The sequence below is a fragment of the Pelophylax lessonae genome (assembly GCF_965119305.1).
Source record: "Pelophylax lessonae genome assembly, chromosome: 3".
NCBI classification, from domain to species: domain Eukaryota; kingdom Metazoa; phylum Chordata; class Amphibia; order Anura; family Ranidae; genus Pelophylax; species Pelophylax lessonae.
In genome coordinates, this window is record NC_138770.1 from 336898232 (window position 1) to 336914557 (window position 16326).

At 39.9% G+C, this 16326-nt stretch overlaps 1 protein-coding gene across 2 annotated transcripts in view; it reads left to right on the forward strand.

Moving 5' to 3' along the window:
- LOC309548976 (isoaspartyl peptidase/L-asparaginase-like) overlaps positions 1–16326 on the forward strand; it is a 105088-nt gene that overhangs the window by 52234 nt on the left and 36528 nt on the right. For both annotated transcript variants that reach the window (XM_082248910.1, XM_082248911.1), the window contains exon 4: positions 4903–5066. In XM_082248910.1, coding sequence (XP_082105036.1) covers positions 4903–5066 — 164 coding nt within the window. The remainder of the gene's footprint in view (positions 1–4902; positions 5067–16326) is intronic.

Below are 16326 nucleotides of genomic sequence, written 5' to 3' on the forward strand. Positions count from 1 at the left end.
CATTTCATGTTATACTACACTCGACTAAAAGCAGATCTTCCTATCTATTCCAGTGCTCCTTGAGTTCTATTAATGAATGTCGCTTGTTGATTTTTTTCTTTTTCATATGGGCTTCTAATTTGTGAGTTCTGGAGATACTGTGCAGAAAATTTCATGCTGAGATTTGTTTTTTTCATTTCCGCTTAGCTCTGCTCCTTTGATAATTTTTTGATTGTTTGTGCTTTGTAGCATTTTCTGAATGCTGAGGCTTTTATTCACTTTCTTGTTGAGAGTCAGTCTCTCTTTTATGGCTGTACAGCAGGGTGTCCAAAAGGAACAGGTTATTTTTTTTCCATCTGTAAAGTTTCTTATTTCTTGGCATGCTGTGATTACGGGTGCAGTGCTCAGACAGCAGCTTTTCTGTGTACTGAACAATTTACTATTATGTCCTTTTTTCTTTAAACAAATTACTATTTTTTTTTTTTTATATCTCATAACATAATAGAGAGAGATTCATGAAGTGTCTAGTAAAATCAACTGTTATTATTTTTTTTTTTTTTTTTTTTTTGTGGAACAGTATAGAGCCTTGTAATGTGAAAAAAATGAAGCAAAGCACAGACCTTGCTCTGTATTAAGACTGTGTTATGCCCTGAAAAGAAGCTGATACAAGTTGTATTTTCAACGCTGAAGGCAATTTGGGCTTGCTGACAAGTGAAGTGGATGTAAAGCTTTTGCAGTAGGCTACAACTGTATTTTGGGTGTAACAAGTAACATAGTTCCAACTCTTCCTCCCCTTCAAAAGCCCCCCTCCTTTCCAGTGACAGCATACATTCTTGGTGCGTTCTTCTCCCCTGACCCTTCCTCCAGCTCCCCAAAGGAAAGCCCGTACCTTGGTATAGACAGGTTGGTGGAGGAAGAATTTGGAGATACCTGGCTACATCTGCGATCCACTCATTGCGGGTGCAAGTCTTTGCATACTCCTATGCAAAAAAATATTGACTACACTTTCTCCCTGCGTTTGTGTGTTTTAATCTTTTTTTTTTTTTTTTTGGACTTCGCCTTTAACAAAGTGTTTCAGGTATGGAATTTTATACAACGTTATATTAGTCCAGCTTTGAACACTGTAGCTATACATATACCACACTCGTTTGTGTGATCCTTCTAGAAGCTGGAAATAATTGCACCAATGACAGTGTTAAATGGTGAGCCACAGAAATTTGTGAGTGCACGTGCGGTTCCCCCATTTTGCGGTGAATCGTGATTTCTTGTACAGAGCAACCAAAAAGCATGATGAAGTAACTGAACAACCTGTAGTATCTCAGTCTCTTTTAGGCGCAAAATGTTACATTTGGCCTATGCTCCTGTGCTTGGGGGTCATCTCAGGGTGGCAGGGTGGCAAAATCTCAGGAATGGTTTTTGCAAATATTTTATTGGCCTGGAGTATAAAAGGAAATCAAGGACTTCTGTTAGTACTGTCCAGGCTGTTAAAAAAAAAAACAACCCAAAGCCCCATTTTTGGAGTCCGCTGGTACTGCCTTTTGAGCCCATATCAATGGACTTGGTGGACTCCCTAGTCAAGTCAGCTAGGGGTAACCTATACATTTAAGTGGTTCTTGACTGACACCAGATATCCAAAAGTGAATGCATTCAAAAATACCTCATCCAAAGTTATTGTGTGGGAACTGGGCTCCCATCCAGGATCCTGACTAATCAAGGTACCCCTTTTTATGTCTAAGGATATAAAGGAGCTCTGTAAATTGTTTAAGATTAAGCACTTGTGGATTTCATGTGTCCCATCCAAACCCAAACTGATGGGTTAGTGGAATGCTTCCATGAAACTGACTTTAAAGACGGTTTGTGTTTTTTTTTTTTTTTTTTTTTTTTTACTGCCTCATATATTGTTTGCCAAAAGCGAGGTATTAGGGTCATCCACAGGGTTTCTGCCCTTTTAGTTGAATTATGGTAGACACCCCCGTGGACTACTGGATGTAGGTAGATAGACTGGGGATACTTATCTAAGTATAGTAAAACACTTTGTGCAAATGCAGGACCTTATGGCAAACATGATACCAATAGCCAGAGAGCATTTGCAGGCTGTGCAAGAGGCTAAAAATCGATTGTACAACTGGTCCACCAAGATCAGATAGTCTCAGCTTAGCGATCAGGTTCTTACGGTGTGTCAACTGTTGAGAACAGATTCCTAGGAAAATGGCAGGGACCTTTGAGATAGTCAAAAAGAGAATTTTTGTATACATTGTTGAAGGTACAATGTGGAGCAGAGTCAAAGCCATGTTTCAATATGTTTGTACAACTACAGTTAGTGAGACTGATCATTTTGCGGCTGATCTTGCATGATATGGAAGGCAGATAATTTTTTCTGTAGGCATCTTTGTTACTAAGGAATATGATTAATGCTGAATATTCTAGACAAAACAAACTAACAAAAAAATCAAATCATTTATTTGCCTAGAGTAAAAGTTTGTATTGCTTACAGATATGCATTTTAGGGGTGTGTGCGCGCAGAAAACCATTTATTTTATTTATTTATTTTTTTATTCTACTTGCTGATTGCGTGAGGTGCATTTATCATAGTCTGCCTAATAAAACCTTCCTTAAAAGTATTGGCTTTTCTATACTTTAATTTGCATTATGGTATTGGGCACATTGTAGAAACTGCTCACTGAAAACTGTTCCACAAATAAATAAACAAATATAGTGGTGTCATTCGTACAGTACAGTTGTTTATGTACTGGAATGAATGGCAAGAAGAATGATTATTTTGTACTTTTTTTTCCATACAATACTAAGAAAGCCAAAGCAAATGTGATTTAAAAAAGAAAAAATAGAAATATTTTGCTGCGGCTAATTGTCTTTGTGTTTGTGAAGAAAACAATAGCACTATGGCAACAGACATTAGGTTTCTGAGTTTATTTTCCTAGGTATTATAAGCCTCACATTAAAATGAATCTATCAGTAGGTTGTGCCAGGAGTCTATTCCAGACAGCATGCTGCTCTAGTTTGTGACATTATTCACCAAAGCTAGCACAAGTACAAAAAAATTGAACTTTCCTTATGTGGGATTGCAGCATAAAGTCCCCGACAGTTATGAGTTTAGTGGTTTTGGACTGCAACAAACTCTCTTTATCTTGTACAGTATAGTAGAGGCTGTTTAACTGTTACTTATACATGTAGTTAATTTCTCATAGAAGTCTATTTGTAGATTAAGCAGTAGGCATTTAAGTGAATTTAAAACCTAAAACTAAAATATTATATATTGCAGATTACCATACCTTAGATGTGGTGGTGGCATTTTTTCCCCCTTATTGCCACCTGGTGATTCTGCCAGTAACACCCCTGTCCTAGCATTACAATACTCCCCCATCCTTTTTAATCTGTGTAAAGTCCAAATATAAGCTGCTCTCCTAACAGTTGACCTTGTAATGATGCATTCACAAAGTGAATGCCACCAGAGTGAAGTCACCCACACTCCAAATGAATGCGTGTTCATTGGGAAGACAGTGTCACATGAGGATGGTCCCCAGTCTTTTGGGCACCAGGGACCAGTTTTATGGTAGCCAATTTTCCTAGGGACCTGGGGGGGGCGGTCTGTGGGAGGATGGTGGTTATGGTGGATGGGTTGGGAGATGAGATATTCACAAAGTCTGTCCTCAACTCCTTCACACCTCAACCCCCCCCCCTTTACAATAATGTAACAGGGACTGCTCTGTAAAGGGGGCACTGTAAGCTAAAGGGAGGATGTGATATAAAAGGGGCTGCACTGTAAAAGGGGCACTGAAATGTAAAGGGGGGGCTGTGATGTAAAGGGGGCACTGTGATATAAAGGGGACTGCGCTGTAAAGGGGAATTGTAAGAGTGCCCCTTTACAGTGCATTCCCCTTTATATTACAGTGCCCCCTTTACAGTGCGGTCTCTTTTATATTACAGTGCCCCCTTTACATTACTGTGCCCCTGCAGCCTGCCCCTTCCCCATTCTTTCCTCTCTAAATTCCTCCTCTGCCTCCCCTGCTCAGGACCCCTACCTGCAGGGCAGAGGCTTTTAACAGTCTGTGTGTCCTCTCCAAGCTCCTCCTCCCACCAACCCGACTGACGATGTCATTCTATCAGCAGGGCAGGGGGCAGGAGGAGCTCTCCATTTTGATCAGCAGCTCCTCTTACCCTCTGCCCCGCTGATAGGATGACCTTGTCGGCCGGGTGGGTGAAGCAGCCGGGAGAGGACACACAGGCAAGGCCTGCACAGCAGGAGGTGAGCAGCAACTGCGGTCTGTGATAGCCCTGTGCAGACTGCGGTCTCTGCTCATTTCCTGATGTGTGGCCCCATCAGCAACAGGCCACAAACCAGCACCAGTTCTGAGGCCCAGGGGTCGGGGACCCCCAAAGGCATAAGAAACTGATGTTTCAAGGCCTTGTGGGATTCCTTTCTCAAGGCAACTTATATCACTATGTCATTATGTGACCCTCTGAGGTCCTAAAACATTAGCCACTTATACCTTATGTGATACTGTCTTCACAATAAAAACATGAAATGCATTTATTTGGAATTCTGGTGACTTCACATCTTTTGTATCTGTAGTCGTTGAAGTACATTTTTATGTAATAAAAGTCAGCACAAGCAGAGAACACAGAAATTATCAGCTCACAAGATTCCTGGCGAAAGTACTTTTTTAGCTAATCAAACAGGTATACCAAAACACTTTTTTCAATGGTATATTTAACTGACCAAATGGAGAACAAGTACGAGAAGTTAATTAAAAGGTTGACATACACTTTATTATGCCCTTGCCCACGTAACACAGCTATAAGGTGTTCTGTGCAGTCAAACTCCTGTTCTATAAACTGAGCAAAAGGTATTTCATTTCTTAAAACTGATTTAAAAAATATCATCTGGTTCATTTTATTTTACAGGCTCCCGGTGCTATGCTGACGGGTGTTGGAGCAAATAAGTTTGCGGAAACAATGAACATTAAGCTAGTCCCAAAAGAAGAACTGGTGACTGAGCTTGCTATAAAAGAATGGGAACAATATCAAAAATATAAACAAAGTGTCACCTGTCTTTTTAACTCAGAGCAGTAAGTACCAAGTAAAGGTTCAGCTTTACATGAAGTTACCCCTGGGCAGATCAGGAAGACACTCCAAGGCAGCTCACAGGGGAATTCTTGATTCTTTGTGCGGTGAAAGAAATTGGGTGCCAGTCACGTTAGAACGTTTAAGAGCGTTTTGTTTTTTTTTAACTCAAAATAATGCAACAGAGAGGGTTAAAGCAGTATTTACCTCAAAAGCAAATAAATATAAAATATATTTTATTTTAAAATAAATATTAAAATGATCAGCTTTTATTTATCCATGCAAAACCTTTATCAAAAAAGGAAAAAAAAGTTTGCTGTAACTGATTATAAAGTGTTACCTGGAGGTTGGCTTCAATGTGTTAGTTGGTCTAAATCTGCTAATACATGTAACCTTACCCACACCCACAGACTGACAATGCTGCTGTCTGCTGTGCCTCCAATGTTCATTCCTCCAGAGTTGTGTCTCATTAATACAGGAGGTGTGTTGCTGGGAAGATCACCAGGTGAAATCAGAGGGGAAAAAGCCAAAGAAACTAAAACAAATGCAGCCACCACATTTAATGATTGGTAAGCTGCAATAAAAAACATTTTTGGTTTTGGGTTTAATACCGTTTTAAGGCAGAAGATAGCCAAAAAATGTAACCACAGACTTCCAATTACAGTTAGTACAAAGATAAGGGACTTTAAGCTGAGAATGGAAATCTGTAAGACATTACCAGGCAGCATAAATACTATTAAAATAAACAGCTCATGCTTCCTGCAATGTTCACCAGTGGTAGCTTATACCCAGCACTCCTCAAGATGCTCCATATTGGCAGCCATTTTTCTGTTCAACTCCTTTTTTATGTAACCTCCAGCAAAGTAGGGTACATTTTTTGGTTCTTTGGGGCACTGGCCCATTCTTAGCGTCACTCTCCCAGGGCAAAGATCTCCTTCCTCCTGCCTCCATCCTCTTGAGGCAGGGACTCTCTATCTGTAACAATAGTAATGGAATGTAATATTACTGTTATTGTTAATATTGATCTTTATGGTGCCATATTGTCCTGTGGAAAAGCACAAACTAAGGGGCATAATTCAAAAGCAGTTAATCTGAAATTCACCAAACATCCACTGCAGGTGAAACTTCTTGGTGCATGTGTTTTGAATGACAGTGATTGATTCACTCCTAGTAACAGCTTGGTGAAAATCACATTTACTACTTTATATATGTATACCCCATGGCTAGATTTCTGTACAATGAGGCGTGTTTAATAGTTGCATTTACAGGGTTAGAGAATGTCAAATTGCAGAGGATTTCAGACCTGTAAGAGGTCCTGTATGTGGCAGTGTAAAGAGTTAATGAAAGCAGAATATTACACGCACTTGGGGTAGTAGCTGAGAGCTATTAAAACATATGTATGTGGAGTAAAGTTTAAGAGAGCTTTCACTTGTATTCTTCATGTTGATAGCAGCCAGTGGAGGAATCAGCAGAAGAGGGAACTGGCAAAGGAGGACTATTTAAGGTGTGGGAGACTGGAAAGATGTGGATCTGTAAATATTAGTAGGCTTTAAAGGAGGCTATTACAATAGTCAAGCCAGGTTATGATGAAATAAAAAAATGTTGTGCCACACTTTAAGTCTAGGTTCATACCTAAGCAGCTCTAGGGACTGTGTATGCTCAGGCATGGCAGCCCATTCATTTAAAAGAGTTGCTGTGCCTGGGTTTCATGCAGGAAAAGGGTTCCTGCACCTTTTTTAAACCGCAGCCAGAGAGAAGATTGCATGGTGTTTTTCCACTGTGCGATTTCTCGCAACCAAAAACATGCTGTGGTTTCATATGCCTGGGGGTGCCATTAAGAATGAATGGCAGCCCTGCACATCTGCAAAAGAGCAGCATGGTTTGCTTCAGGTAGATGGGGATGTGAAAACAGGTGCAAATTACACGCTGTCCTGCACCCGCAACCAACCACACAAGTGTGAATCTAGCCTAAGAAGATGTAGATGTTGAAAATGTTTTTAAACTGAAGATGACAGAAGGAACTGTATTGTCTTAAGATTTGGGTGATAGGACAGAACCAAATACTACCCTTAGACAACAAATTTAGAAAGTTGGGATGGTGGCAACCATACAACTGTTGCTTTAGACATGCAAGCAGACTGATTTTTTGGAAAAGTCCGGTATAATATGTATTCAATTTGATATGAAAGGTAAGCCTGCTGTTGGATAGCCAGGAACATGCTGTAATAACATAAGGTTGGAAATGGATCATCTACCTACTTGTGGGAGATTAGCTCGGTGGCGGGTGTGGATGACCCCTTGGGGGGGTTAGTTACACAGGGAGATAGCCGAGAAGTGGTTGCAAACAACACTGTAAGGTTTTATTCTTGAAATTTTCTTCACACAAGTGCAAGCCTCAAAAACCTCAAAATAAAATAAAACACAAAATAAATCCTTGCCACTGTGGGCGGCTACCTTCTCACACACAGGAACCTATCTAATGAAGTCTGTCCCCAACCTACTGTTGGGCAGACTTGGCTGATCATACAGCAGACTATCAATAGTCCATTTATTATCTCTTCACATAGAGAATGTCCCTTTTCTCTTCACACAGCACATGTTCATTGGACTTTCCTTTCACGTAGAAAACATCCATTGGTTTTTCTCTTCACATAGAAATAGTTAATTTTCTCACCTTGAGAAGTCTTCACACTTTTTACCCTCCTCAGCGCACATCGCTCCAGGAGGTCTTCTCCCATGCTCACACAGCATCGGGAGGCACACATCTGACTGTCCTCCTCTCCCCAGCTTCACACAGCGTCAGGAGGCAGCAATCCTTAGACTTCCTCTGGACAAATTATAGAGGCCTTAACTTCCTCATTCTGAACAGCTGAAGGCCTTTCAACTTCTTTACACCTTCCTGCTGCCTTTTAACCCTATAGTAATTGGTGAATTTTCTAAACCAGGTGGAAATGTATCTCCTGTCTGTGACTACATCCACAGATTTACCTGACTTCCTGTCACATACTGTATAAGTGATATGTAATCCAGATGAGCTAAAAAGCTGGTCAAGACCATACACTTGGACAAAAACAGAGGCCTAAGGGCAGAACTGTCTATTCACAGTGTAGCACCCCATAGTATAAATATATTAGCAATTCAGTTCCACTCTAGATCTCAGATAATTGTTGCTACCCACATGTCTGACCAACCAAGAAAAGCTGTTATTCATTAAGCCCCCTCCACCTCCCAAGCTGAACTGGTAAACAAGTCCTATACATAGAATGTGGAGGTCAGAGACCGATAAACCAAGGAGCAGTCATGACTTCTATTGTTAAAAGGATCCCATTTGCTGCTGAATTATTTTGTCAATTAAACTTCTTGATAAATTGGGGGTCTTTTGTTTTAATTTAAAGTGGTTATAAAGTATCCGCAATAAACTCCCATGATAGGTTCTCCTATGGGGCAATAGTAATGTCAGTGTGTTTTGTTTTTCAGCAATATAATCTCTAATATCTTTTTCCCAGCAGTGCTTCTGTGCAGTCACATGGTTTTATTAGGTCTTTCTTACAAGCAGAGAGATTCAGGTGGGAGGTGCTCACGTTCCTCTGCTGGTTTAGTTTCAGGAGGGGAGGGGCAGGGAGAGGATCAGTTTCCCACAGACCATGGAAATGACAGGAAGGGAGGGGGGCAGATAAAGATGCTGCAGAGAGAGCAGGATAACCTAAAGTCAGTTTACTGAGAGGAACACAAGGACAGGCAGAATCAACCAGCTATTATACTATATAGAAAATTATAAATAACATTGAAAAAAATGACTAGCAAATAATGAAAGAAGGATCAAAGATAGAAAGGAAGGATCGATAAAAATAAGAAAGGGTTGGTCAATCGCAGGAAGGATGGATCGGTCGGTCAATCGCAGGAAGGATCAAAGTAAAAAGGATCAGTTGATCAATCACAGGAAAGATTGGTTGATTGCTCGCAGGAAGGATCGGTCAACTGATCACAGGAAGCATTGGTCAAATGAAAGAAAAATCAGTCAGTCGATCGCAGGAAAGATCAGTCAGGCAATCACAGTAAGGATCGGTCCATCGATCGCAGAAAGGATCGATCGATCACAGAAAGGATCAGTTGATCAATTGCAGAAAGGATCCAAGTAAGGAAGGATCAGTGAATCGATCAATAGAAGGATCAGTTAGATGATCGCAGGCAGGATCAGTTGGTCGATCTCAGGAAGAATCAGTTGGTCGATCGCAGAAAGGATCAGTCGGTCAAATGCAGGAAGGATCAGTTGGTCGATTGTACATCCCTTTGAAAAAGCAATAAAGTTGATAAAACAAGAGACAGTGAAAACAAAGTTTTTAAATAAAGTAAATAATTAAAATAACTTTAAAAAATGTAAAGTGCCCCCCCTTCCCCAGGTGCTTATATGTAAATGCAGACTTGTATGTAAGCACGCATATGTAAAAGAGGATCGCACCACATCTGTGAGGATCAGGGAGAGAGCAATAATCTCAAGATCTTCTGTGTAAAGCCCCGTACACACGTACCGATTGTCAGCCGTAAATATTCGGTCGACGACCGATCGGCCGATTGTAGGCTTGTTAGTATGATGTTTCCGACAGCCGACAGCGCATTTTCGGCCGAACAGAATCTGTCGTGCAAGCATTAAAATTTTTGTTGGCCAACACCAGAACGGCCGATTGTTCGCCAGTCAGTACAGATTTCGGCCGACAGACAGCAGATTTGCAAGACTGGGCATGCTCAGAAAAGAAAAAAGACACGGAAAGTTAACCATCACATGACATTACTTCTGCAGTCGGCTGTTGTTGGCCGACAAAATTCGTGTGCAGTCTTTTGCAGTTTTCAACAGACACGACAGCCCTGGACAAAAGACGGCCGATCGTTCGGCCGGCGATCGGTGCGTGTGTACAGGGCTTTACTCTAAACTGGTAATGTGTAAAGGTTTTTAAAGAGTCACCAACAGAGGCACCATAGTTTAGCACCATTTAATTGGTGTATGCACTTTTAAAGAATAACATGTTAGGTATCTATTTACTCAGAATAACTTCATCTTTTATATTTTAACAAAAAATTGGGTAATATATCGTGTTTGTGTGCAAAAAAATTAATGAAAGGGAATTTTTTTCAAAATGATTGTGTTTGAAAAAACTGCTGCGCAAATAATGTGTGACTTAAAAAATGGAAGTACCCATCATTTTATTCTCTAGGGTCTGCTAAAAATGTATATATAATGTTTGGGAGTTCTAAGTCATTCTCTAGCAAAAAAATACTGATTTTTACATGTAGGAGAGCAATGTTAGAATTAGCCGGGCCTTGGCAAGTGGTTAAAGAGGAGGGGAAGAGTAGCTTCAAGGGAATAGCATTGCTCTATCACTTCAGGAGGAGAGGGGCGGGAAGGAGATCAGCTTTCACACAGACTACGGAAGAGACGGGGGGGGGGATGCAGAGATGCTGAGGAGATCACTGGCTGATGGAGAGACGTAATCTGACTAAGCTATCAGAGATCAGCAGCCATGGTAAACATGGTCAGTTTACAGAGGGAAAGACAGGAACAGGCAGGATCAGCCAGGTTTTGTACAACATGGAGAGGGACAATTGACATGGCAAAAGCACTATGCTATATCTCATGCCTTAAAGGGTCAGGAGCATATTTTTTTTAGAGTTACAGCCACTTTAATTAAAAGCTTATGAATCATAAATATATGACCCCCGAATGTATGAAAACTAAACGTAATTGAGAGGGTAATGTGAGAGGGAAATATATTTATTTTTGTCTTTTACTTTCTGTTAGTAATCTCTTTCCAAGTCATTTCATGCCATAGCACAACCCATTACTTAATTAAAAAAATGTAATTTTTCACTGTGTTTAAAATACCAGTTCATTGGAAGTCTGTTTAATTCTTAATAACCAGAAGCACACACTGAGATTGCTCAAATGGAAATCAATTTAATGCTTACTGTAGGTTTGCATTTCATTTAAGTGCACATATTTCAACAATTTAAATACTTTGTTAAGCAATAAATCTATTAAACACCTGATGTTTTTTTTAAATTAAATCTTTACTAAAGACTGGTTGATTTAAATGTTGATACTAATGTAGTGTACAGTAATGGCCAAATTAGAGATGTAGAGCTAGCATGGTAAAAGCACCTTGTGCTAATAAATGGAATGAAAGCATTTCTGCATGAAAGCAGTGCACAGTGTGCGCATCTACCACAATAATCAAAGTGACCTGTAGTTGATCACATAAAACCCATTTTAAGATTTGAGACAGATTCTCAAAATACATTTTTAAATTGCTAATAACATTATTCTTAATCAAATTGTTTTTACTGAAGTACTGTAGTGTTTACTGGAGTACAAAGTATGGCTAGAAAATGCTAGAAAATGCTTCTTTCATTGTCCTTTGGCAGAATGCACCTACAATAACTTCTGGATAAGAAAAATTTTTACATGGCAGACTTGTAGAATACCTTACATGGCCTTTATTAGCACGCAAACCAATGGACTGTACAGTTTAGATAATTCAAGTATAGTTACTTACAGTAAGCCAATGCTCCTTACAAAATTTGTTTAAATAACTGTCTCCAAAAGGGAAATTACTTCTGAATTCTGATTAAATTCTATTTTTTTATGGCAGGCCCTAAATGACACCTGTTTTGAGATACCATTCTGGGTTGATATTGCTGACCAAAATTTCCTGGTTCTTTAAAGCATAGGTGATGCTTTGAAGTGGAACTTTGAGTAAAAATTATAATTTCAAAATCTCAGTTAGATGCATCATACAGTCTTTGTCCTTCTTTACTATTAATATTGCAGACATCGTCTAGGTGCCAATTTTAAAACTCCCCTCTAGATATCATGTCAGCAGTTGTAGCTAGGTCGTTAATAATTATGTCCTTGTGTCATATTAATTGCACAAATTTATCAACCAGAGGGAACCATGGCATAAAGACTTAAATAAGAATTTTCTGGCTTTCACTAATTTCAGTACCTTCAGAAATGTTGACCTAAAACAATGTAGAAAGACAGTGGAGTCAAAACTCCTCCTTATGTTCATACTTCTTCCAGATCAGTGGCAAAGTAGAGGAGCTACTGGAATAGCATAACAGACTGGAATTAGCATTCAAAAATGAAAATGTCTAAAATAACAAGATCCATATTCTCTCAAAAGAGGTTTCCTTAAAGGGGTTGTAAAAGGCAGAAGGTTTTTTTTATCTTAATGCATTCTATGCATTAGGATAAAAAGCCTTCTGTGTGCAACAGCCTCTCCAGTACCCCCTAATACTTACCTGAGCCCCATCTCTGTCCAGCAATGTCCACGAGTCCCTCAGCTCTCCGAGACTCTCCCTCCTGATTGGCTGAGACACAGCAGCGGTGCCATTGGCTCCCACGGCTGTCAGTCAGTAAGCCAATCAGGAGAGAGAGGGGCAGGGTTGAATGGCAGCTCCGTGTATGAATGGATACACAGAGCTGCAGCTCAGCTCGGGTGCCCCATAGCAAGTTGCTTGCTGTGGGGGCATTCTACAGGAGGGAGGGACTAGGAGCAGCAAAGAAAGACCCGAGAAGAGGAGGCTTTGGGCTTTTCTGTGCAAACCACTTCACAGGGCAGGTAAGTATAACATGTTTGTTATTATTTGTTAAAATTGTGCACGCCCATGCAACAGTGGCAAACGACATAAATTTTTAATATCCATAGGCGATGTTTTAAAAGCCATTTCAGGTTTCCACTTTAGAATTACAGAGGAGCTCTGGAGCTACAAATACTGCCCATGATTTGCTGGTCGTGGTCATACCTCACATGCGTTGGACGATCACTGTTTGTGTCCATGCGGGACCAAGATGTGCATTCGCTTTTGCACGCTAACACAGGGGGAACGGGGGCATTTACATTTTTTTATTGCTGTCACAAGGAATGAAAACATCCTTTACGACAGCAAGAGGCACCTGACAGATACACTTTATGGAGTGATCTGAGGTCTTTAAGACCCCAAATCCCTTCTCTGCCATTGAAAAGCATTCATAACACCAAGATGGGTGTTTTTGAATACTTTTGATTTTAACAAAATGATGCCGTTGACATCTGGGTAACCCGGAAGTGATGTTAGGTCATCGCTTCTGGTTTACCATAGCAGAGAACCAATCAAAGACAATCCTGGCTATGTTTGGATGTCCGACTAGCCCAAGAGCCCGAGCAAGCCACGGAAGGCAGTGGGGAGTGGGCCGTTCCCTCCCACTGCTTGTAATAGAAATCGAGCAGCATCACCCCGGTACAAATGACGTACTAGGTGACTCTGTTGCTATTTAAAAAAATGTAAAATGATTCTTACCTGTTTCTTCCCTGGTTTTCCATCTTTTGAATAGCTAAACTTGTTGACATTTGCTTTTTGCTGTGTCGGATGCCAGGTCCCAGTCTTTGCTCTCCACTGTCCCACTGTCCTTATGTCGCTACTATTGGGTCCTGTAGTGATATAAGGGGGCAGCAAATGGAACTGCAGAGCATAGAGGGGCGCAGGTATTCAACACTTCTGAAGGTTTTGAATGCTAAACATTCTTCAGGAAACATGCCTTAAAGAAAAGCAAATGTCAACATCATCAGGAATGGGGCAGGTAAGTATTAATTAATTTTCTTTGATGGGAGAACTTTTTTTTAGATATTGTGTATATCGACAGAGTTGCTTTAAAGCAGTAAGACTGCTTATGAGGTAAAATTGTGAATATATCTGTACTGTGCATACATTTAATGAACTCCCATTATAGAACAAGGCAATTTTTGTTTTGTTGCCTTTCTAATGGTTATATGGCCAGTGTGAAGGATCTTACCTAATGTAAACCGAAATCATTTCATTTTATCTTGCTGAGAAAGTATCTCACGCAAACTTAAAAAAGAAAGAAAAAATAGCAGTACCCCTTATGAGCAGATATAGAGTAAAAAAAATGAAAACCAACCTTGTAGACCAAGTTTGGCATCTTTTCCCTTTATTGCTGCATTGCAATGCCATTCATATTGCAGACATATGGAATGGGATTAAAGCAAACCGGCAGGTGCATTGGGAAACCTGCCAAAAGAGTTTTAGAAAAGTATGCATTCTTTGTCACCTTGAATTTACCATGATAGAGTTTGCCAGAAAACGTGTGAACAGCTTCTCAACAGATGAAATAAAATAAGGTGCTTCCTACAGGGTAACAATAAAAATAGCCCAGGAATTTTCCTACGTGGCAATCTGCTAATTTGGTACCATTCATCTTATGTCAAAACTTCATTACCGATGACACTTTTGTGAGTAATGTTCCCTTAATAAAAACATCTTCCTCTGATCACAGAACATTTAGAAGTCAATTAATGCTGGAGCTATAGGAGATTATTTAACTAGAAAATGAGGCGTGCATAGTTATTTCTAACATTGCAGGAATCTTTCATTAAATTGTTTTAAGATAGTTTATTATTTTACTCCCATTTATTAGCAATGGCCAGACAGAGTTACATTTTCATTAGAGTTCATTAAAACATAATTTCATTCCTAAGAAAATAACTTCTGTGTCAGGTGTATAGAAAGAATTCTCTGTGGACATTTGGTCTAGAGCTCCATAGTCTAATATGAGGGTTATTTATCACTAAACCGATGCAATATATAGGGGTGGATTTACTAAAGGCACTTAGGCTGTGCACTTTGCAAGGGCAGTTGCACTCTAAGTGCAGTTGCTCCAAAGCTAAGTCAATGAGGGGAAGCTCTGCTGACTTCTACCATCCAATCATGCGCATGCAAAAATCCTGTTTTTTTTTTTTCCCTTCCATGGGTATTCTTTGCAATGTGAAGCTTTTCCTCTTTTTCTAAGCTCTGAAGCAACTGCCCTTGCAAAGTGAACAGTCTATTTGTTTTTAATAAATCAACCCCGAAGTTCCATTTGGTGTAAGGTGCCAAGGTAATAAGTAGAAGCAAATATTTTTTCTTCATCACAGAATTCTCCAATTGTGTGTAACTGAAAAACACTACATGCTACTTTTGTAACTTATTCCAAAGGGAGACATTTTCCCCATTTGTTTAATACATTACTGATACACTTAATAATTCCTAGCAATTTCAGTAGTTCCAATGAACTTGTGTAGCTCAACTCTTAGACCGGTTCACACTACTCCGACTTGGGACGCGACTTGTGCGACCCCAAGTCGCTTGTCATTACAAATTCAATGTAAATGAATGAGGGCCGTCTTAATATGCACTACTGAAGTCGCTTCGACTTCAGAAAAGGTTCCTGTACTACTTCAAGGCAACCTCTATCCGACTTGTGCACATAGACTTCAATGGGAGTCGCCTCTAAGTTGGATCCTTATCTATTTTCAAGCGACTGTGATCAGACTTTCCAGGAAGAAGAAAAAGATTACCCAGGCATTCCCCACAGACAAAGTCGCCTATCATTTAAGTCTCTTCAAAGTCTCTTCAAAAGTCTCTTCAAAGTCCCGCTAAAGTCACGCTAAAAAGTCGCTCCTTCATGGAGCAACTTTCTGGTCGCGGTAGTGTGAACCGGCTCTTACCCTGCATGGCCAATTCAAAAGCAAGCCATGCTATATCACAGCTATATAAGGGACAATATATTTTAACAGGGATCCTAGAAAGTTATAAAACACACATGTATCTACCCTAGTACTATATTTAGAAGCATTAAACCATTCCACCCTGCACCTTGTGTTTTTTCAACTGCATAGGATGTACATTAATCATAAAGTTTCATGTTGTCATTGGTTGCTCTGTATGTACAAGTAGAGTAAACCTTCATGTTCCTGCATCAGCAATTTCAGGTTGTGTTCAAACACGAGGCATGCTTTATGGCACTGCACAGGTTAATGCATTACTTCTGTCTGTAGTCTGCAAACTGACACTTCCTGTGAAGACACCTCATATCCCACCAGAGCTAAACCTTAATTAGATCTGACACAGGCACAAACAGGCAGAGCAATTACCATGCAGCGTTTCATATTATTTGCCCTCCGACATTTATGATGTGGCATAGAGGAAATGGGCATAAAGCAATGGATGCTATGTGACAGGCTAGCTGCAGCACAATGTGGACATAGGGGAATCAATCAGCTATTACACTACAATCTGCAGCCATAACATGTGAGTCCATTATTACAAGGCAAACAAACATAGGGATTATTACTACACGAATACCTAGTTTAAAACAACAAAAACTTTTGAAAAAGTACAATGCCTTTAACAAAATGATTTTAACCATATAAAGTGTCACCTTGCCATTGTATG